The sequence below is a fragment of the Rattus norvegicus genome, chromosome 10 (genome assembly GCF_021556685.1).
Source record: "Rattus norvegicus strain SHRSP/BbbUtx chromosome 10, alternate assembly SHRSP_T2T, whole genome shotgun sequence".
In the NCBI taxonomy this organism is placed as follows: domain Eukaryota; kingdom Metazoa; phylum Chordata; class Mammalia; order Rodentia; family Muridae; genus Rattus; species Rattus norvegicus.
The window spans coordinates 60,670,227-60,693,737 of NC_141543.1; the positions used below are offsets into that span (position 1 = coordinate 60,670,227).

Below are 23,511 nucleotides of genomic sequence, written 5' to 3' on the forward strand. Positions count from 1 at the left end.
CCATCTGTCTCTCCCATTCCTTCCATCTGTCTGTCCTCTGTCTGTCCTCCCCTCCTCCTCCCTCTACCCTAATTCCGTTATCCTTTCCCTTCTCCGCCTTCCCCTGCTTGCCCGGCTCTACCCTCCGCACCCCACCCGCCCCGCCCCTTGCCTTTGCTCTGCCTCCACCTTTCGGGTCCCCTCTCTCCTGTCCCACACTGTTTCACCCCATGCCTTCCTGGGCTTGGCCTTCCGTCTTCCTTTCCCTCCTCTTCTCCATTGGTCACTCTCTCCACTCCTCTCTTCTCTTGCCGATATGTCCTTTGGCATCTGTCACTTCCCCTTTGGCCAACCTCCCGCCCCCACATTTCTATATTCTCCATCTTTTCCTGGTACCTCTGTCTGTCCTTTCCTGCTACCTGCTGGTCCCCCTCCGCCTACCCTGCCTGCCCCCAGGGGAAGCACTGCATCCTCGATGTCTCGGCCAATGCCGTGCGGCGGCTGCAGGCGGCCCACCTGCACCCCATCGCCATCTTCATCCGTCCCCGCTCCCTGGAGAATGTGCTGTGAGTATGGTCCTGGGGGCTCCCCCACTGTTCCCTCTAACTGTGACCCTGGGCTCTCAAGGTCCCCCACCTTGATCTTGTCCACTTTGTGGACAGCAACTCCCACAGTGTTCAAAGAGCTGCATTGAGAGTTGAGAGTCAAGGCTTGAAACAATGGCAGACCTTTCCCCTTCTCCTGCCTTGGGTTAGGCAGGCCTACAGTTCTCAGTAGCCCCCTGGGGCATACACAGGCTGGGGCAAACCAGAACCTCAGAGGCAGTTGGGCATTCCAGCTAAAGGCTGGAAGGATGAATTCCAGAGGTCTTAGATGGGGTGGGTTGCCATGAGCTCATCTGTGGCCCCACAGGGTATCAGAAATCATATTGTTTGCTGTGTGCTCCAACTATGAGAGAAGTTGCAACTTAGCCTACCAGGAAGGAGGTAGAGAGGCAGAGAGGACCCTACCCCTCATGTCTGTGTCTTTCTCCCTCTTGACAGAGAGATCAATAAGCGGATCACAGAGGAGCAAGCCCGGAAAGCCTTCGACAGAGCCACGAAGCTGGAGCAGGAGTTCACAGAGTGCTTCTCAGGTGAGAGGCCACCCGCTTCCCTGAGCCACGGAGTCCGTGAGCCACAGAGTCCAGGGTGTACTGAGATTGCATGGAGTGCCCTACTGGGTGTGGTCGGTGTGGGAAGAGGTGTCCTGTCATTGGGCTCAGGGAGCCATGGCTCCTGGCTGAAGGAGTCAGAGGTGCTCCCTGCTTTGGGCTCCTTGGTCACGTCTTTGGAACCTTGACCTTACTCGCTACTCCACTTGACTTGCAGCCATCGTAGAGGGCGACAGCTTTGAAGAGATCTATCACAAAGTGAAACGTGTCATTGAAGACCTCTCAGGCCCCTACATCTGGGTCCCAGCCCGAGAGAGACTCTGATTCCTGCCCTGGCTTGGCCTGGACTCACCCTGCCTCCACCACATGGGCCCTTGGTGTGGACTGAATAGCCCAAGTCCTTTGTACCCCAGCCTCCCTTCCCACCCTTCTTATTTATTTCCTTTCTAACTGGATCGAGCCCACTGGAGGGGGGACACTCCTCTGCATGTATCCCTGCAACCCAGATCAGGGCCCCTGGACCCCAAGAACCTGGGGTCTGGGGGAGGGGAGCTGGGCTCCTGGTTCCGAGCCCTTGCTCCTTAGGACCCCTACCCCCGCCCGCCCCCATGCACACATAGACCCACTGGGGGCCTCTGCCCTCCCCATTTTCTCCCACACACATTCCAGAAGTCAGGGCCCCTCTCAAGGAGTACCCGCTGTAGGGATGCAGGGCCACAGGCTTCCGCGCTCTCCTGAGGCAGGGGCTGGGGTCACCCCTGCCCCATCATAACTCCCCATGCCATTTGAGTTCTCATTTATTTTCTCCATTTTTTTCTTCTCAAAGGTGGTTTTTGGGGGGAGACGCATGGGGGCTCTCCTGAGGGTCCCCTGTCTTTCACACACCTCCCACCTTTTTTCTTTGCTGGTTTGCATGAGTGGAAGGTCTAACTGTGGCTTTTTTTTTTCCTGGGATTTTATTTTATTTTATTTCATTTTATTTTTTTGGGAAAAGGGGAGGGATGGGTCTAGGGAGTGGGGAATATGGGAGGGGGGTGGGGGGGCAAGGGGTCAGGGGTTGGGTGTCCGGGAGCCAGGGGAGGACAGGAAATGCTGCCGCCTTCTGCAATTTATTTATTTTTTCTTTTGAGAGAGTGAAAGGAAGAGACAGACACTTGAAACCCCGTGTGTGGCCTGGTTCTTTGGGGTGAAGGGGGGAATGGAGAGACACAGGTCGGGGCCTGGGATAGGTGGCTCTGAGAACTTCAGATCCTTCCTTACCTCACAGAGAATAGGGTGCCTAAAAGGGTCCTGGGAAGGAATTACCAGACCGAGGCAGACAGAGACAATGCTGACAGGCCTGGGAAGAGCTGGAGCTCTGCTAGTCCCTGGCAGACTCTGAGCTCTGCAAGCTCAGGTTTGCCCTGACCACTCCCCTAGCTGGCCTCATCCCTGTTGAAGGCATATTCATTCCTAAAGAAAAACACAGAAGCTCCTCAGCTCATAGGGGATTGAAAAGGACCCATGTATAAAACTGTACAGAATGTACAAATTTAATATACCTGACTGGCCGAAAGCGCTCAGCTCCATTCATCTTAAAGGGCTCAGAGCATAGGCCCTTGGTTGGGCAAGCCTGTTGTGTTACAAAGTATCCAGCAGCCTATGTGCCAGTCTGGAAGCTGAAGCTGCTACTGTTGCTCAGCGTCAAGAGCCACCCCAGTACATTGCTAGCCCTTAAAAAGATTTAAGGAAATCCAATTATGGAGGCATATGCCCCTAATCCCAGCTTTTGGGAAGCTGAAGCTAGAGAACTGGGAGTTCAGGGTTAGCCCAGGGTATCTAGCCTGAGCTTCAGAATGAAGCTACTTTAGAAGGTCAAACAAAAAGCAACAACAACAAAAAAAGTAGTTTCCACCGAATGTGTATTTCTTGGTATTGTTTTAAAGCCGGAAAAACTCTAGGTTGACCCATTAAAGATGGGACTGCATAGAGGAAGCACTCTTTGTTATATTTATGGGGCTGTGGACAGAATTTTTTTTTTTGTCTATTTGTTTTATTTTTTTTCCAGACATTGTTTCTCTGTGAAACCCTGCTGTCCTGGAACTTGCTCTGAGAGCAGGCTGGCCTTGACCTCAAAGATCTGCCCACCTCTGCCTCCCGAGTGCTGGGATTAAAGGCGTGTGCCACCACTGCTTGGCGTGGACAGAGTCTTTTTGAGAGTTTGCTGGGTGAGGGATGCCATGTGAATCGTTACTGTTGGATTTCTTTGTGTGCCACTTTGCAGGATTTGAGGAGTCTTGGCAAATATTGTGGCTAAGAAAACAGAAATGTGACCCCAGTGAGAGAAGCTGGAGAAGTGAAGATGAGAGTTTAGTTTCAGAACTTGACAGATAAGCTATTTGCTTGCGTCAGCTATGATGCCATCCCCACATCTGTCTGATTATCAGGGAACACCCCCCACCCCCCTGCTGGGCCCTAAGAGTTCTTAAATCCTCAACAATTGCAAAAGGGCAGTTTCTGTAGCCATCCCTGAGCAAAGATGAGAGATGACTGCAAAAGACCAACCTAGGAGGAGTGATTCTGGGGAGGATATGCCATCCAGCCGTCAAAGCAGAGGTCCCTGAACTGCTGGCTGTCCCATAAACCCATGACTCTCTGGATCGACCAGGGTAATTATCCGTACAGCATCCTGATCCACAAGGCTCACCATTGCAAGTCTCGGGGTGTAGGACCCAGGGGTCTGAGTGCCAGGAAAGTTCCCCATGGTTCTGATATCTTGTGGCTTTAGGGGAGATTCTCAGATAGTTCTCTTAGCTTGGTTCTGTGTGGGATGAGGTAGGATGAGGCTATGCTGACGTCCTCTGTCTGGAGAAATCAAGGAGCTGAGGCAGGTGCCTTAATGCATCTGTCTTAATGAGTCTGGGTCCAGGAAGTAGAGGAGCCTTTACCTAGAAGGGGTACATCTCCCTGCTCTGTTTCTTTGTTACTAAGTTTCCCAGGCTGGGCTTCAATTTGTCATCCTGCTACAGCGTCCTGAGTGCCGGGATTACAAATGTGCACCACCACACCAGGCTCAAAGTCTGCATTATTATTACTGCTTTTAATTAAAAAAAATTAAATTCACTTGTGTTTGTGTCTATACAAGTGTATGCTACATGCTTGTGGATGCCCAGGAGACCGGAAGAGAGTGTTGGATTCCCTGGAGCAGGATTACAGATGCTTGTGGGCTACCCAGTGTGGGTGCTGGGACCCAAACTTGGGTCCTCTGGATGGGTGCTCTTAACCATCAATCCATCTCTTCAGCCCCTGTTTTGTTTTTTTCTTCTCCTTTTTCAATTGCTTCTTAGATTTCTTTGTGTGTGTGTGTGTGTGTGTGTGTGTGCGCGCGCGCGCGCGCGCCCCTAAGTGCACATGGGCACTCATGCACAAGCGTGTGCAAACCAGCATGCATGCATGCATACACCAAGGTACATGTGTGTGGGTCAAAGACCAACTTGGAGGAGAAAATTTTCTGTTTCCATCATGTGAGTTCTGAGGATCAAACTCAGGTTTCTAGGCTTGGTGGGTAGTATCAAGGAGGTGTCAAGCCATTTCATTGGCTATTGTTTTGTTTTATTAATTTTGGGGGGAGGAGGGTTTCAAGTTCCCAGCCTAGTCTCAAAGTTGTGTAGGCAAGGCTGACCTTGAACCCCTGATCCTTCTGCCTCCAGCTCCCAAGTGTTGGGATGCAGGCATCCACTGTCGTCCCTGCCTTCCGTTATTTTTAAGTGATGTAAATGATCTGTGTACCTGACAAATTTGCACATTCAAGAGGTTAAAAATGTTGCCTCCTCATCTGAGGAAGCGTGGTTAGCAGTGTGAAGTATGTTATTTCAAGTCTACAAGGAATGTTTCCCTACAAGGAATGTTTCTCACCAAACCAGGGGCCACAGGCTGGGCAGATGCTCTACCACTTAACTGTGTCCTCAGTTCCATTGGTCCCTTGAAGCAAATTGGAAAAATAATTTTTTTTTGAGACAGGGTTCAGAGATTTTCCTGGAATCCATTATGTAGACCAAACTGGCCTTAGACTCAGAGATTCACTTCCCATTCGCTAGTTTAAAGGCATGCATCCCTTCCCTGTTCTTGACACTACATTGAAAATGTTTTAATCTAAAAATGTTAAAAATATTTATTTCATGTATGTGAGTACACTGTCGCTCTCTTCAGACACACCAGAAGAGGGCATCAGATCCCACTACAGATGGTTGTGAGCCACCATGTGGTTGCTGGGAATTGAACTCAGGACCTCTGGAAGAGCAGTCAGTGCTCTTAACCGCTGAGACATCTCTGCAGCCCCTAATTTAAGATTTTTTTTTTATGTGTGGGGCTGGAGAGATGGCTCAGCAGTTAAGAGCACTTGTCGGTCTTGCAGAGGACCCAGGTTCAACTCCCAATGCCCATACGGTGCTTCATAACCATCTGTCATCCTAGATCCAGGAAACCCACATGCATGCAGGCGAAACATTCATACGCATAGTAAAATACATTTAAAAAATAAAAAGTTTATGTGTATTAGTGCTTTGCCTGCATGTGCGTCCAGGCACTGTACATGTGTCAGGCCACGAGAGGGTACTGGGTCCTTGGCACTGGAGTTGTGAGCCACCGCATGAGTGCCATGAGTCAAACCCAAGTCCTCTCAAGAGCTGCTGGTGTTAGCCATTGAGCCACCTCCCCCACCCCAGAAGGCAGCGAAGAGACCCAGACTCCTAAATTGACCTGGATTCAAATCCTGACTTCTCTTTCCTTACCCTCTTTATGTTTTTCACCAAATCCTCACTGGATCTTCTTTTAGTGCCGGCATGTTTTATGTCCCTAACGATGGGAATGAAAAAAAAAAAAAAAAACAGAATGAAGACAGATGCAGATAATTAGAATCGATGAGTGCTATTACGCAAATAAAGTGACTGTTGGACATCTGTCCAGGGCTAGTTTGGGCATGTGGCCTCCCTTGGAGCAATGCTATATTGAAACATAAACAGAGACAGGCGGCGGAGTGTGCCTAAAAGAACATCAACAGGTAGGGTTTAGGTGTGGAAGCTGAGAGGACAGAAGAGGGCACGGGGGCAGAGCAGAACCGAGGGGACCAGGCAGGATCCGGCTCATAGACCCTTACAGGTATTCTAGCCCAAGTGCCACGATGCAAAGCTGTCAAAGGGGCTGAAGAAATGGCTCAGTGAGAAAAGGTGTGTGTTGCCAAACCTGATGACATGAGTTCAAGTCCTCATATGGGACTTATACGGTGGAAGGAAAGAAGTTGTCCTCCGACCTCTGCATGCTCACAACCACACAATAAATAAATGTTTAAAAACAAAACAACAAGCAAACAAACAGAGAGAAGCTATCAGAGTGGCAGGATTCTATTTTGGCAAGAGGGTTCTCCGTGCCAGGAGAGAACGTACAGTAGGGGGCGATAGAGAACCTAGAGGTAGTTGCCTGTGTTGGTAAGAGTCTTTGACCCTTTGGGCAAGAAGCCCAAGCCCTCGGGGCCTGTTTCCCTACCTGTAAAGCGCAGCGATAACTGCCTACCTAGCTGTGCCCTTAAGAGGAATAAACCACACAGCGCTAGTAAAGCCCTTAGCTCTGGATGAGGTGCTCAGTAGAAAGTGGTCACGTGGTACGTGATCGGTTCTGAGTCTCTTCGCTTATTGGGTAAACCTGAATGTTACATAAAACCCAAGGCATTCGGCATTTTAAATCTTTTCTTAAATCATTCACCCTTTGAAGGGAAGGAGACAGAAAGATTTGGGCCACAGAACTCCAATTGCTCTAAGGCTGCAAACTTGGGGTATACCTGGGTTGACTGAGAGGCAAGGCGGGATGGAGAGGGACCCTGCTGGACTTGGGTAGTTTATGCTTCTTTTATCTCCAAAGGAAGGCCCTGTCAACTGTAGCGTTGGGACACTAAGGCCCCTGAGGTGTCAGCTCCAGTTGGTGCAGGGGCCCATCTCCTTCTTCCCTTGGCTGTCCCTCTCTTCCCTCAGCTTTACCTCATCCACACAGCCAGCATTCATCATGTAAGCTCTCTGCCTTTCCCTCAGCCCTGGCTCTACCTGACTGTACCCAGCTATGGGGCTCACAGGAATCCAGTGCTGGGTTACCTCATCTCGAGATCTTCCAGAGTCTGAGGGGCTTGATGTATAGTTCCTATTCTCTAAGTCTGGGGTAAGGTCAAGATAGTGTTACCATACATGACCTTGGAAGTGCACATGACTTGGAAGGCAGTTCAGGATGGAGGTCTCTTTTGTGAAACAGGAGGGACTATCTGAGCTCAGACATTGTGTTTCTAGGCCTCCAACTTTGCACTATGGAGTGTGCAGAGCCCCTGGATCTGGGGTGTGGATCCCCACACCCTTTCTTGACATGAGAGTTCTAGCTCGTGGAGGTTTGAATGAGAATGGCTTCCCATAGACTTGGAGACTTGAATGTTTCATCCCTAGTCGGTGGAACAGTTTCAGGAAGAATTAGGAGGTGTGCCCTTGTTAGGTGTGTCACCCAGGGATAGGCTGTGAGGTCTAGAGATCCCATCTAGTCTTGCTCTCCTGGTCTCCTGTTTGTGGATCAGATATGAACTCCCTCTTAGCACCATGTCTGCCTGCTGCTGCCACATTCCCCGCCATGTTGGTCATGGGTTCATCCTCTGAAATTATAAGTAAGCCCCTAATTAAATGCTCTATCTATCTATCTATCTATCTATCTATCTATCTATCTATCTATCTATCTATTTCAATAAGTTGCCTTGGTTGTAGTGTCTCTTCACTGCAAGAGAAAAGTAACCAAGACACAATCCAACCCTTTCCGGGGTGCCGGTGAGAAGAAACCAGCTCTCAGCATACAGAACTCAGCATGGGCCCTCGCAGAACAACGGACTCATCATTTTTAACTTTGACAAACCCTTCAGAGAGGCATTAATCCAGCCTTTCAGAGGAGCCCGGAATGGTCTGCTAACAGGCGTGAGGCTTCTCCTGTAGCATCCTCTTCTGGGGCCTCCAGTACTCCACACCTCTTGCTCATCCTTAGCATCCGCATGCTCACCTTGGCCCACTCCTCAGCTTTGTAGCCAGCCAGGCCTCTCCCAGCCTGAAATACTTCCTTCTTTTTAGTGTTTTCCCAAAGGAGACTCATCTCTCTCTCTCTTCTTGGTTTCCTGCAGCTCCCAGCTGGCAGCTCGAGAGCTACTCTCTGCCCTCCCCTGGTCAGGGATTTTATCTGTTTGCTGCTGCTGTTGGGAAAAGACACCTGGGAAGACAAAGGAGGAAAGGTTTGCCCTGGCTTAGGCTTTCGGAGGGCTCCATCCCGGGTTGGCTGACTTGGTGCGTTGGACTTGTGACGAGGTTGAACATCATGGCACCGTAGGGAGTGTGGTAGAGAAGGCTGCTGGCTGTGGAGCAGCTAGGGAACAGAGATGGAGAGAGGGTCAGTCAGTCCCAATGACCCACCTCATTGCCTCTGGGCCACTTAGCCCCACTGACCAAGCCATTTCTACACCAAGGCCAGGCCACTATATCCCTTAGATATCTGGCCTCACCACTGTCTGGCCTGCACCTTCCCCTTCCCTTTGTTGAAGCCCTGGGGATTGGGTCCAAGGCTTTGGGCATGTCAGGGAAGCTCTCTACCACCAAATGACATCTCCAGCCCAACTCGAAATTCTTCATGCTCCCAGAGTATAGCCACAGAGTCTCTAAATGTGCTGCTCATGCAGGCCAATCAGTAAGAGATCTTTGAGCACGCGTCTGTCTTCTCGGTATGTGGTTACTTGTCCCTCGAAGGTCCCAGGGCTTCTTGCCTCCTGGGACTTACCTTGTATGTGGTCCTTTTCCACAATGAGGAGGGCTGACCTAGGAGACCAGAGGACAGTTTAGAAATGATGGGCCGTGGAGTTGGGGATTTAGCTCAGTGGTAGAGCGCTTGACTAGGAAGCGCAAGGCCCTGGGTTCGGTCCCCAGCTCCGAAAAAAAGAACCAAAAAAAAAAAAAAAAAAAAAAAGAAATGATGGGCCACTTCTCTGAGGCTAGCCCTGCAGTCATGTCATGAGGACATTCAAGCAGCCTCGTGGACAGGCCTGTATGGTGAGGGACAGAGGACTCCAACCAGCAGTAATTTGCCTGTCGTAGGAGTGAGTCACTTTGGCAGCTGATTTTCCAGCCTTAGTCCAGTCTTTCAACAAACACATCACTGACTGAGATCGTGGTTGTGTCCTCGGGAGAGATTCTGAGTCAGAACCATTGGTCTAAGCTGCACTGTAACCTTCACAATGAGTCGTCTGTGTTGATTGCTTAAGTTGCTAAGTTGTGGGGGTACTTATTTTGTAATAAATGACCAGGACACATATCCAATGGGATGGATCTATTGTGTGTGTGTGTGTGTGTGTGTGTGTGTGTGTGTGTGTATAGTGCATAATATATATTATAAAATGTATTTCTTTAAATAGAGATCTGTTGAAAAGGGATGAAAGACTACGCACACACATCCATACATTCACAACCCACACTTAACATTTACTCAAATGTGTGTGGACACTACTCCAATACTGCTCTCTTATCCATAAGCTTAGGGCATGGCTCGCTCTAGATTTCAGAATGCCTTCTTCCAGGATAACACACAAATAGAGAGATGCAAAAATCCTGGGTTTACAGAATTTTTCAGTTTTACAAGCTAATGGCAAGGCCTCACCAGCACTGTGAAAACAAGAGCCTCAGTGCTCCCTCATCCCTAGGCCCTGGTGCTCCCTCACCCCTAGGCCCTGGTGCTCCCTCACCCCTAGGCCCTGGTGCTCCCTCACCCCTAGGCCCCGCCCTGCTCCCTCACCCCTAGGCCCTGGTGCTCCCTTACCCCTAGGACCTGGTGCTCCCTCACCCCTAGGCCCTGGTGCTTCCTCACCCCTAGGCCCTGGTGCTCCCTCACCCCTAGGCGCTGGTGCTCCCTCACCCCTAGGCCCCGCCCTGCTCCCTGCCAGCCCCTCCCTCTGTGAGTATACCTACTATTCAGACTGGATCTGTGCCTGTTTGTTTGCCAGGATAAACTAGATCGTAAGTGGCAAAATCAGAGAGTGTTAAATTAATGGCCCAATTTTCACCAAAATGGTTGGCAGCAAGCCCAGTACATGTAAACATGAAGATTTTTAGGACACAGACAAGCAAGGACACCAAGCTGTTGGATTTACGTAAGCGGTGCCTTCCTGAATAGCTCACAGCCTCTAGACATCCACAGAGCACCGTTTTCACTTTGGAACCTCACAGGGGGCCTGTTATATTTTGAATATCGCTCTCGTCCCAAGCTAGAGGCTGAGTTCTTACAGGCCTCTCTGAAGCTCTCAGGACTGGGAGGGGCCATGTTTAAGCCTCTCTGGGGACTCAGGGACCTGGTGTGTGTGGAGCAGCTAAGGACCCTGTTCTGAGCAAGGTGCAGCACACAGGGCACTGAGTTGGACTGCCCATGTTTTAGTCTGCACTCTTCTGTGCAGTATGGCTCTGACAAGCTTTTGTCTTCCAGGGCCTCAGCTTTCTTGCCCGCAGAATGTGTTATTCTCTGGGGATGAGAAAGGTTGAAGCCCTGGGGCACACAGAAGAATCAGTGATTTCTTGGCCTTGGTCCCAGGGGGGAACTGCTCCTCCTGTTACCTCTGTGCTGCTTGGAGGACTACGGTAGAGTGAACTGGTCAGGCTAGGGCTGAGGAGCCTGGAGCTGAGACCCTAGGAACCTGCAGCTTGCAATTATAATGCTGAGGTCACAGGGCAGGATTGGGCAAGAGCGGGGAATCAGCTGGTGCCTCTGATCCTGTTCAGGGATATTTGGATATTCTGGGAAATTCAGGACCAAAAGGGGGAGGGCTCTGAGGGGAAACAGCAAACTGAACCCCAGCCTTTTTAGACCTGTCTCACCCACAAAAAGGTAAAGAATATTGTGCGTGTGCGTGCGTGCGTGCGTGCGTGCGTGTGTGTGTGTGTGTGTGTGTGTGTGTGTGTGTGTATGTAGACTCCCCTTTCTGAGAAATAGAATAGAACTCACCCATGCCTCCCTTCCTCCCCAGTACTTTCCCAGTTCCAAGTCTATTCCCTCCTCTGTTTATGGTCCAAAGTCCTGGCGTTGGTGATGCCAGGTTCAGCATGCTCAGACACACAGGGGCCCTGGATGGACCCTGTCCCCTCCCCTCCCATTATCCAGGGCTGTCCACCTGGTTCTTCAGGCTTCAGCCCCCTCCTTAGCCTGGGCTCTTCGTGGTGCTGAGGGACCTTCAGTAAGTACAGCAGGGGGAGAATGGATGGGTGGCTGCCAGGACAGAGTGGCTGGAGGGGTCCTGAATGTGCAGTTCACATGTGCAGTATGTGTAAATGGAAGAGGGTAGATTTCTCTTAGACAGGATGTAGCCTTGGTTAGCCTGGAACTCACTCTGTAGACCAGGCTGGCCTTGAACCCATAGAGATCCACCAGCCTCAGTTTCCTGAATATGGGGATTAAAAGCATGTCTCACCATGCCCAGCTATAGGATGGATCTTTGGATGTCAGGCTTGGGAGCAGATGGGGGCAGGGTAGAAGGAAGGCATGTTCACCTAGTCAGATGTAAAAGGGATTTAGGCTTCCTCCAGCTCAGAGTCTGTTAGCCCCAGCCTCAGCTCTAAACTTGGCTGTCCTAGGTCCTGCCCCAGTGCTATCATGACAAAGGATTATCAAGATTTCCAGCACTTGGACAATGAGAACGACCACCATCAACTCCAGAGAGGTGAGAGATGCTCCCTTTCAGCGAGGTGAGGAGTGCTCCCCTCTGGAGGAGAACATCAATGACTCTGTCCCTCCAGCTCAGCTCCTGTTTCCCTGTGGAGATCCCCAGTTCTGCCCCATACACTTAGAAAACAGTGGCTGAGTCACTCCTGCTGGGAAGTTGGGTACAGGGCATAGCGTTGGAGTCCTCAGTGACAGGTGTCCAAGCTTCCTCCCAATGTTACCCACTTCTCAAGACCCCAGGCAGTGGGTGGATCCAAGGTGTGGGCGTACTGAAGGTAGGGGACATGAGTTTATTGTCAGTCCCTTCTGAAGTTAGTCCCCGTTTCTTCTTCAGTTTCCACAATGTGTATGTGGGGGTGGGGGTGGGGGAAATCAGGATCAGTTTGGCCTAAGGGACCCTTGGAGAGGGGGCTGAGGGTCTCAGCTCTGATGGAAGATGAAGCATCTGCTCTCCCTACTTCTTTGTCCTCTGAGCAGGGACTGTTGTGTAAAAACAAATACAGGGCTCTTAAGATATCCCAGGTGGGCAGTGTGCTTTCATGCAGGAAGGGGGACAGGGGAGGAAACAGGGGAGGCCCGCAATGCCAACCGACAGGACTGAGTATCATTTTTTCCCTTGGTGGGAGAGGCTCACCTTTTCTCCCTGCATGCAACCAAAGACGCACAGGATTCATGGAAAGAGGAAGAAACCCACCCTTCCCACACTTTGGTGGAGCAGTGACTCCCCAGGCGCGGTTCATCGACTGTAATGACAAAATTACGCCACAGGGTGGCAGCAGAGGCCCATGGCCTCGCTGGTGCGAGGGCAGGTCAAAGCTTTGCACTTCTGATAAGCCCCTTCTCTATCTTTCTTTAAGTCCTGCAGGGTTGCCCACCGCCTACATTTCTTAATTTATTCGGTTCCTCTTAGTCTGCTGGAGAGCTTAGTTTGCGCTCTTTCTAGTAACTCGGGATTTAGATTGGCCCAGGTCGTGAACTCCTGACACCCTGTCTTGCAGGGCCACCTCCCGCTCCAAGGCTCTTGCAGCGACTCTGCTCTGGATTCCGTCTCTTCCTGCTTTCCCTGGGCCTCAGCATCCTGCTGCTGGTGGTTGTCTGTGTGATCACATCCCAAAGTGGGTCGCCAGGACTGGGAAGAGAAAGGGGGCAACTTCTGGGGTGTGTGAGGGAGTGCTGGGTGTAGTGGTTGGTAGACAGAGCCAACTTATTTTTCTCTACCCACATCCTCTCTTGCCCAGATTCCCAACTCCGGGAAGATCTGCGGGTTCTAAGGCAGAATTTCAGCAACTTTACCGTGAGCACTGAGGACCAGGTCAAGGCCCTGACCACCCAGGGTGAGGGGGGCTGGGTCTGGGGCCTGGGTCTGGGCGAGGGGTGGTTGGATTGTCAGAACTTTGAACATGTTTATCCTCTAGGAGAGAGAGTGGGAAGAAAGATGAAGTTAGTCGAGTCACAGCTGGAAAAACATCAGGAGGATCTGAGGGAAGGTGAGGGTAGTGGGGGAGGAAAACGAGGGGGGAGAGGGAGGGAGGGGAGAGGTGGGGGGAGGGAGAGATGAGAGGGAAAGGTGAGGGTGAGAGGGCAAGGGAGAGATGAAAGGGAAGAGAGGGGGAGAGGGAGGGAGGAGAGGGAGAAGGAGAAATGAGGGGTAGGGGGGAAGAGGTTACAGGGAGAAAGAGGGAAGGGAGAGAAATGAGGATGAGAGAGAAGGGGGAGGGAGGTCAGGGGGCAGGGATCTGACACCGGGGCCAAATCTCTCAGCCTAGATCAAAGTTTTGGCCAGGGGGCCTGTGATGATTGGTTGTTCCCTAGTGTTCACACTCACCTAATTTCTTCCTTCTCCCTCCCCTCTTCTCCCCTCCTGGCCTCTGCGCTCCCCCCACACCCCCTAGACCACTCTAGATTGCTACTGCATGTAAAGCAGTTAGTGTCTGACGTGCGAAGCTTGAGCTGCCAGATGGCCGCACTTCGGGGCAATGGTGAGAGGTGGGGGATGCTAGTCCTACTTTCTTGAGCACCCCCACCCTGGTAGCAACTCAGCTCTTCACCCCCCCCCCCCGCAACACCCCCCCCCCCCCCCCCCCCCCCCCGTCCTCCACCTCAGGCTCTGAAAGGATCTGCTGCCCCATCAACTGGGTGGAGTATGAAGGCAGCTGCTACTGGTTCTCCAGCTCTGTGAAGCCTTGGACGGAAGCTGACAAGTACTGCCAGCTGGAGAACGCCCACCTGGTGGTGGTGACTTCCTGGGAGGAGCAGGTGAGGCCACACTGGGTTCCTCTGGGATGCCAGGTGTAGAGAGGTCACCAACTCTGCTTCCTTCCTCAGAGATTCGTCCAGCAACACATGGGCCCCTTAAATACTTGGATTGGCCTAACTGACCAGAACGGACCCTGGAAATGGGTGGATGGGACAGACTATGAGACAGGCTTCAAGTGAGTGTGTGTCTGTGGCAGCTCCTGTCATCCTGGGCCGGGGCCCCTGACCTCCCAGCCTGTGTCCCAAGGCTGGGGACATGGCTGAGAGTCTGGCTTCCTGGGACTCATGGCCGTCCGTCTTCTGTCTCTAGGAACTGGAGACCAGGGCAGCCAGATGACTGGTACGGACATGGGCTTGGAGGGGGTGAAGACTGTGCCCACTTCACCACCGATGGCCACTGGAATGATGACGTCTGCAGGAGGCCCTACCGCTGGGTCTGTGAGACAGAGTTGGGCAAGGCCAATTAGGAGCCTCCATTCCCCTGATTTATTTCCTGAGTGCCTTGAGCTGTGAGGCTTAGAGTTGGGAGGTCCTACTCAAGGGTCTCCCCATCTTTGGGAACTTTCATCTAGGATTTTAAGGGGCTGGTAAAGAATGGTGTTTGAGGAATGTGGTATGATGCCTGGTGGTGGTGGTGGTGGTGGTTATTGGAACCCATGACACTTTGTGCAGTGTGCAGCTTACTACTGCCAACTTGTTTTTGAGAGTAAAAGAAGGAAGATAAACATTCCTGAGCTGTCTGGTCACTGGGGGTTAGGAACTAGGCTTGGGTTGGCTCACATTAGGAAGGCCTCGGGTCAGCAGCGTCGCTGTGAAAACAGAGTGGACTTTGGATAGCGCAGCCTGCTAGCAGCCTGGCCTCGCTGTGCACAGGTACAACAGCCAACAGCACGAGTTAATATTCCTCCCTAAAGTCCCATTTGGAAAATGGGATGATTTGGACCTCTGTCTCTGAGGGCAGGCCCACCGGAGAACTGCAGCCTCCCAGTGCTGAGCGCTCCCGAGACTTGGAATGGAACACACTGGCCTGCCACACTCATCACAACTGCTTTATAGACTGAATAAGTGCGGTGAATACCCAGCCCGGGATCGCAGACACCTGCAAGAAATCATACCATATAATATATACTTATATAAGCATATGCATACATTGAACAAGTATATATAAATGACAGGATACGTATGTAGTTTTTATAAATACAGTACAGGAATATAATATTTTTCTCTATAGAAAAGATCTGCAAATCTGACATCTAAAATTCGAAACAAGCGCCAGACTTGGATGAGATAGTTGGGACATGTATAACCAGCAATCAGTATCAGGACTGTGAGGAACTAGGAAGTCACAGAGGAAAACTCAACTGGGAAATGTGAAAAGACACTGTCAGAAACATTCGTCTCTTCAGGTGGGGGGAACTTTCCATGTCCACAGGCAGCAAGCGGTCTTCCCTTCTTCTTGCCTTCCTGAGGTAGCCGCCTGTGGGCCTGTGGCTAGGGACGCTGCCCACGCAGGCCTCTCAACAAGTAGATTGACTTCAGTATATGATGCTTATCATTTGCTCTGAAGTAACGTTGCTGTATGTGGATTCTTTTTAAGATATTTAGAAGGGCTAGAGGGACGGCCAATCAGTTAAGGAAGTGTATTGCTCTTCCAGAGGTCCCAAGTTGGATTCCTGGCACCCACAACAGGCAGCCCCCAACGGCTTGGCAGCCCTCAATAGCTTGTAACTCCAGATCGAGGGGTTCTGACACCTCTGGTTTCTGAAGGCGCCCCACATACACTCACGCAGACATACCCACATTCACAGATTAAAAGTAAAATAAATCTTTGAAGAAAAAAAAAAACAACAACAACTTAAAGAACTTACGTGAAAGATGTGAACTGAAAGATAACCATACAATATGAACCCCATCTACATAACCATAAAAAAAGAAAGAAAGAAAACCCCTCAACAGTAACTAACGGGAAACTCCATGGTGGCAACATGCAGATGCTTCATGGTCTATCACGGAGCACTCTTATCTGATGGATTCGTTGCAAGCCGTAAAAGCAGGTTGTGTGTGTGCTTGTGTGTTGGGATGCGTGGAGACCACAGGTTGATGTTGGTCTCCATTACTCTCTACCTTATGATTCTCCAGGCCTTTGAGGTCGAGCCCCTCGCTGAATCTGGCTACACTGTCTGGCCAACAAGTCCAGGGGTCCCTCAGTTTCCCCCTCCCCGTTGCTGGGATTGTGGTCAGATAATGCTGTACCTAGGTCATTATTAATATTTTTTTCACGGGTGCTGGAGACCACACTCCAGTTCTAAGCCTTCTGTGGCGAGCATTTTACTGACTCAGCCATCTTTCCGACTGGCACAGGTACTTACATCTAATCTACTGACCATTAGGAGTTACTCTACACAGTGAAACAGGTCAGCGTTGTCTCTCTTGATGACAACTTGTCACTGGCGACAGCAGTAGAAAAACAAACTGGAACAGGGGTCACAATGGCATACTGCTTGCCCAGGAAAAGATCTAAATTCAAAATGCAAAGTATGGGCAGCCATGTGCATGCTGTGTCCCCACCATTATGATGTAGAAAGAAAAGGTAAGTCAAGCCTCGAGTCAGGCGCATTTCTGTAGCTGATAACGGCCTGGATACTCATTCTGATCCATAAAGCATTCTCGTCAGAAAACCCTCCCCAGACACTGCCTTAATTCTGTTTATTATCTGAAATCATCTGTGCTTTGGAATGTGAAGGGGGATGCAGTGACTTAGATTTGGGGTGAGGCAGACTGAGGAGGGTTATGGAGCTGGGGCGGGGTATGTGCTTTGAGACTTTCAGCGGGGTTTAAAAGAGAAGACACCAGGGGTTGGGGATTTAGCTCAGTGGTAGAGCGCTTGCCTAGGAAGCGCAAGGTCCTGGGTTCGATCCCCAGCCCCGAAAAAAAAAAAAAAAAAGAAAAAAAAATAGAGCCGACACAAAAGAGAAGACACAAGAGGACAGAGATAGCTGGGTTATACAGCTGGAGGCATGTGAGTGTTGTACATGGCGCCCGCCAGGGTGGGGGGGGGTGGAGAATCAAGGAGAGAAAGTCATGTTCATCTGGGTCTTGATTCTCTCAAGTTTAGTTCTCTGGGGGGGGGGCAGCTCAGCCTTTTTCTTTAGTGGTGGTGGTGGGTGTTGGTTTGGTTTTTGAGACAGGGTTTCTTTATTTAGGCCTGGTTGTCCTGGAACCAGCTCTATAGACCAGTGTGGCTTCCAACTCAGAGATCTGCCTGCCTCTGCTTCCTGATTAAAGGTGTGCACCACTACTGTCTGACTAGAAGGTGGTTTCTTAGGAGCTGAAGGAGGCAGCCTGGGGGTCAAAGGAGGGAAATTAAATGGGGGGGGCATTAGAAAGTTGCAGCCTGGGGTTGGGGATTTGGCTCAGTGGTAGAGCGCTTGCCTAGTAAGCACAAGGCCCTGGGTTCGGTCCCCAGCTCCAAAAAAAAAAAAAAAAAAAAAAAAGAGGGTTGGGGATTTAGCTCAGGGGTTGGGGATTTAGCTCAGGGGTTGGGGATTTAGCTCAGTGGTAGAGCACTTGCCTAGCAAGCGCAAGGCCCTGGGTTTGGTCCCCAGCTCCGGAAAAAAAAAATTCACTGCTGTGCCAGGCTTTTTAGGGGTTGGGGATTTAGCTCAGTGGTAGAGCACTTGCCTAGCAAGCGCAAGGCCCTGGGTTCGGTCCCCAGCTCCAAAAAAAAAAAAAAAAAAAAAAAAAAAAAAAGAAAGTTGCAGCCTGTGTTTGGCAACTGATGCAGTTCTTGCGCATCTGATGAGCATACAGAATGGCTGGCCTAAGGCAGGAATGGATGACTGGAGGATTTGCCCAGCAGTCCCACTCCCCACAGCTGTTAGCTGTTAGCTGTTAGTGTTAACCTATGCTGACTGATCTGGCTCCAAATGGCCCCAGAGAAAGTTCTGGAACAGAACACGTAACTCAGACTTGTAGGGCCATTGTCAGTTAGTACAAGCTGAACTGTCTGCCTTTGGTGGTGGCAGAAACCAACGGGTGGAAGGGCTTTGAGTGGGAGGAGTCTTCTGTGGTCCACATTCCCAAACTCTGGTAAGAATGACAGGGATGACTAACACCAATAGCAGCTCAAACATGAAACACGGAGGAGTGACTTTAGAACATGGTCTGCCAAAACCTAACGAGATCATAACCGTACTTGAATATGGCAACTGATTCTCAGGGAGGAAGCCTCAGTGCTGCACCAGGCCTTTAATCCCAGTGCTGGGCAGGCAGAGCAGGGGGATCTTTGTGAGTTCAAGGCCAGCCTGGTCTACAGTGGGAGTTCCAGGATAGCCAAAGCTGTTACACAGACAACCATATCTTGAAAAAACCAAACCAACCAAACCAAACCAATCCAAACCAAACACTACCCCATACCCTAAAATCATAAGCTATGTGGTTTTGCTTAAAAAAATTTTTTTTTGACACAATGAGTCTAAATTTATCTGGAAGGTTGAACATGTGAGAACTAGATAGCAGAAAAGTTTTTAAAAGAACAGATAGGATAGTTATCTTTCCAGAACTTAAAACCTATTACCAAGCATTCTGACCTGGCTTGGATAGGGACGGAAGAGGAAGGAGTTCAGGGCGCACGCAGAACTGACTCCAGAGCCGGGTCGTGTTGGTGGTGAAAAGAATTCAGTGGGAACCAGCCTGAGCAAAGAAGGGAGAAGGATGGCAGGATGGGGGGGGGGGGATCATCCGTGGGACCTCCGGGCAGGAGTGCAGGCTAGCCTGGCGCCTGGGTCCTTCAGGCAGGGGTGTAGGCTGGCCTGGCGTCTGCTAGGGCGTCTCCATGTATGCCCTCTCCTTCTTGCAGGTCATCTGCCTCATCTTTAAACATCCTATTGTGGCTTGGATTCTTTGCTTTCCCGTGTTAATCCCTATATTATTCCCAAACTTTAGGGTTCAGCTACCATCGTTCGCATCCGAAACCCCGCCCACCCCCAAATGACTAAGAAGGGTCCATTTGGGTTACCTGATAGTGTAGTAATAAACCGGAGCGGCGGGTCATGTCACATCATGGTTGCTACAGTGACTGTGGGAAGAGGGGCATGGAATGTGTAGGTGCTGATATGTGTAGGGGTTGGAGGTGAGGGCAAACAGAGGTAGGTATCAAATATACCCAAGGCCCTAGACGCATATGGTGGGCAGTATCCAAGAGCTTCACATCAGAAAGCAGGAGACAGGCTGTGAGACAGTTCTCATTTGATCCACTACTGATCTTATTACCCTTTCTTTTTAGGCTTTATTTGTTTATTACGCATTTTTATATGGGGGTTTTATCTGCATGTATGTCTGTGCACTACATGTATGCAATACCTGCAGAAGCCAGAAGAGGGTGCCATGTACCTTGGAACTGGAGTTACAGACAGTTGTGAGCTGCACAGTGGGTACTGGGAGTCAAATCTGGGTCCTCTGGAAGAGCAGCCAGTGCTTGTAACCACGGAGCCACCTCTCCAACCCTGACAATTGAGTTTTTGGGACAGAGTTTCTCCGTGTGTAGCTCTGGCTGTCCTGGAATTTGCTCTGTAGACCAGGCTGGCCTCAAACTTGCAGAGATCCTCCTGCCTTTGCCTCGCGGGTGCTGGGATTAAAGGCATGCACCACCACCCTCTGACAACTTTTGTTTCTTACTTTGGTGATGGTAATAATTTAATTCTCCTCCTCCCCATTACAAGGCCTTGAATTCACAATCCTCCTGTCTCAGCCTCTTGAGAGCTGAGGTTATAGGCGTGAACCACACTTGATCAGTAACTTATTTGTGATAAATTATCTTTCTCAATTCCAAACCTTGGGCTGATGCTTCCCAGACATTCTAGTTTGAAGGTTATAGTCCTTATTGACTAGATTAAAAAAAACAACAAACAACAACAACAACAACAACAAAACAACAACAACAAAACAGTGGAACTGACACAGAGGAGCTCTTGCTCTTTCCTGTAAAGAACCCAAAGGCTCTTTCTCACTCAGAGTCGTGGGTTTTGTAGTAAAGTATTGTTTGGAACAGCTACTGACTGCATCTCTTGCATGGTGGAAGACATCCTGTGGGCACTGTCTTAGTGCCTCCGAGTGACCAGCTCGATCTGACTGTTAGTAGTGGATTTGTGTCAGTTCATTCCCTAAAAATCTTTCTGCTGAATAAAATTCCTTCCATACACCCATACCTTGAACGCACTTCATTCCATATTCAGAATTTCCAATTATATGCGTATGCTGCCATTTTTGACAGGAACATAATAACAGGTATAAATAGCACTTTTCTGTAACATAGCACCAATCGAGAAGAAAGTCAATTCCAAGATACCAAAATATTTCATAGCTGAAGGCAAGTACTCTTCATACTTTTCTTACAGCACAGTAGGAAGAGTGAGGGCTTGCACTTTCTTTTCCAGATCGGTGTCTGGGACAAACCTTTGAGGGTCCAGTCATCCCCCATCTGATTCGTCTACAATGTTCTCAGAAGTGTCTCTTGCAATGAGAAGCTCTTGATAACTTCTGAATTAGTCAAACAAGGAGTCACAGGGAGGAGGCAGGAGGTCTCCTGGTTCCTCTGAAGGTCTTGGCTCTCTCACACCAGGGCCTTGCCAGTTTACTCACACTGACAGACCACAGGCACCCTTACACTTGCAGCTTCATGGAGGAAGGCTGCAGAACTGAGCTGGCAAGGTCCAGGATAGAAGACAGATGCTGCTGCTTGGGGGGCAACCTGACTGGACCCTAACTCCTACCCCAACTCCATCACAGCCCAGTCTGACCCAAGGTGCTGAAGAAGGATGGAGAGAAGGAACAAGCAAACACATGGCTCAGAGGGACATGGCAGCATGGCACTGAGCCAGAGCACCAAACAAACAAACAAACAAACAAACAACTAGTCACTGGTACATTCTCCTCAGATGTACTAACCAACCAACCAACCAACCAACCAACCAAACAACCAACCACCAACCAACCACCAACCAACCACCAACCACCAACCAACCACCAACCACCAACCACCAACCACCAACCAACCAACCAACCACCAACCACCAACCACCAACCAACCACCAACCACCAACCAACCACCAACCACCAACCACCAACCACCAACCACCAACAACCACCAACCACCAACCACCAACCAACCACCAACCACCAACCAACCACCAACCACCAACCAACCACCAACCACCAACCACCAATCAACCAACCACCAACCAAACAACCACCAACCACCAACCACCAACCAACCAACCAACCACCAACCACCAACAACCAACTACCAACCAACCACCAACCACCAACCACCAACCAACCAACCACCAACCAAACAACCACCAACCACCAACCACCAATCAACAACCAACCAACCAACAACCAACAACCAACCAATCAACCAACCACCAACCAAACAACCACCAACCACCAACCACCAACCAAACAACCACCAAACAACCACCAACCACCAACCACCAACCAACCACCAACCACCAACCACCAACCAAACAACCACCAACCAAACAACCACCAACCACCAACCAAACAACCACCAACCACCAACCACCAATCAACAACCAACCAACCAACAACCAACAACCAACCAATCAACCAACCAACCAACAACCAACAACCAAACAAACAAACAACCAACAACCAAACAAACAACCAACCACCAACCAACAACCACCAACCAACCAACAATCAACCAACTAAAGATTCCAGAGAAACTGTCCTATGTGTGGATGTTGTAACTAATTTGCTCACCTCTTGAAATAGAAGGCAGGTACCCTCTGGGGACACCTCCAGTTAACAGTGATCCACCATGCTAGACATCTTGGCAGATGTCCCGATTCTGGTCTGACCCTGGCTTTTGTTCAGACCTGCAAGGCTCAGGAATCAACACTTCCCTCGAGGTTTCTTTGACTGGACACAGCCATTTTAGTGAGTTTGCCTCTGAGTTGGACCAGTTAGGTTTCCTGGTATAAACATTTCAACGGTTGGATTTATGGATTCTAACATTGCTAGAACAGAATCCAAACACAAGTGAGTTTATAGAGTTTAATAAGGGAGAAATCCTTTGATTTCCAGACCTGAAAATTCTGGCTCTGCAGGCATCAGAGCACGCAGAGCATCCATGGGCTAGCAGCAGCGTCTCACTGGGGCTGTCGTCTACTGCATTGATAGAGCTGACTGGGTGTTCCAATACTGAGTCTGCCAAGCTGCTTCTGGGTGAAAGGCTACATGAGGTCATTGAATTCCATGTGCTAGAGCCCAAATGCTGCCTTTGTTTTGCTATAAAATTAGTTGCCTGCTAGGGAGCACGTTATCTAAACTCTGAGAGTAAAGCTAGAGATATGATAAACCTAAGGCAGGAAAACAAAATAGAGGCCAAGATCTGGGACACAGCTGAGCAGACACCACTTAACCAGAGTTCAGTTTCCAGCAACCATGCCAAGTGGCTCATAACTGCCCTATAACTACAACTCCAGAGGGGGGATCTGACACATCTGGCCTCTACAGGTAACTGCATGTGTTTGAACAGCTCCCCCACTCCAACATACACTCACACACATGCACTCACACATACTCACTCACATGGGCACACATACTCACATATATACATTCACACACACACATATACTCATACACACAATAACACACACATGCAGACACAGGCACACACTCACAGATATACTCACACATACACATTTACACACACACACACACACACACTTAAAAATAAGTTGAAAAAATTTCTATGACTGCAAACAGGACCTCTGGAACTTCATTTAGGGTGGAGCTGACAAAGCATGGCAGGCAAGCAAGTGATTGTGGACTAAGGAGCTGACCTTGGATGACCTTGCATCCTTCAGAAAATTCAATGTGCTCTTGCCTTCTTGCTCCCTACTCTGTCCTCTCCACCTTCCCTCCCTCTTCCCATTCCCATTCTCCCTCTACTCCTCTACTCTCTCTTTCTCGCTCTCCCTTTCCCTGTCTCTACTACCCTTACAACTCCCCTCCCCATGCCCTAAATAAACTCTATTCTATACTAAGAAAGAAAGAAAATTCAGTGCATTAACCTGCCCCTCCCAGAGGTGTTACTGGGTCTTCTTCTTTATCAGGCCTGTCCGTCTCATTGAACGACTCACAATAGGCCTTGGTTAAGCGGCCAGAAGTGTTGTCAAGGGCAGCCTACTGAGAACATGAAAGCACTCGGTTTTGTTCAGACTAGGGAAGTGTCATGGTCAGAGTGTCTGAAGGTCGTCGAGGGAGGACAGAAGACCTAGGGAGAACTCTACACTGAGGGAATTTACTGTAGATGTCGAGAAAGGCTGAGTCAGATGTACGTGTTTGATGCCAGG

The 23,511-nt window shown here is 49.9% G+C and overlaps 2 protein-coding genes across 28 annotated transcripts in view; both read left to right on the forward strand.

Moving 5' to 3' along the window:
- Window positions 1-4,234, forward strand: part of Dlg4 (discs large MAGUK scaffold protein 4) — a 28,408-nt gene extending 24,174 nt beyond the window's left edge. For 17 of the 22 annotated variants that reach the window (XR_015630460.1, XR_015630462.1, XR_015630461.1 and 14 more), the window contains 3 exons: window positions 436-545; window positions 1,023-1,114; window positions 1,350-4,234. Coding sequence is in view for 15 of the 22 variants with exons in the window: in XM_087571128.1 (XP_087427254.1) it covers window positions 436-545; window positions 1,023-1,114; window positions 1,350-1,456 (309 nt within the window). In the remaining 7 variants the exon portion in view is untranslated. 22 annotated transcript variants of the gene reach the window in all.
- Window positions 4,235-10,953: 6,719 nt separating this feature from the next.
- Asgr1 (asialoglycoprotein receptor 1) lies at window positions 10,954-14,858 on the forward strand. 6 transcript variants are annotated; one of them, NM_001429873.1, is made up of 10 exons: window positions 10,996-11,041; window positions 11,315-11,387; window positions 11,785-11,870; window positions 12,871-12,987; window positions 13,111-13,206; window positions 13,288-13,359; window positions 13,765-13,851; window positions 13,977-14,128; window positions 14,198-14,304; window positions 14,439-14,858. In NM_001429873.1, the coding sequence occupies exons 3-10, from the start codon at window positions 11,804-11,806 to the stop codon at window positions 14,593-14,595; spliced, it is 855 nt and encodes a 284-aa protein (NP_001416802.1). In that variant the 5' UTR covers window positions 10,996-11,041; window positions 11,315-11,387; window positions 11,785-11,803; the 3' UTR covers window positions 14,596-14,858. The 6 variants fall into 6 exon arrangements, with proteins under 6 accessions (XP_087425807.1, NP_001416802.1, NP_036635.1 ...); XM_087569681.1 differs by lacking the exon at window positions 11,315-11,387 and having other exon boundaries at window positions 10,954-11,041; window positions 11,785-11,895; NM_012503.2 differs by lacking the exon at window positions 11,315-11,387.
- Window positions 14,859-23,511: the final 8,653 nt, after the last annotated feature.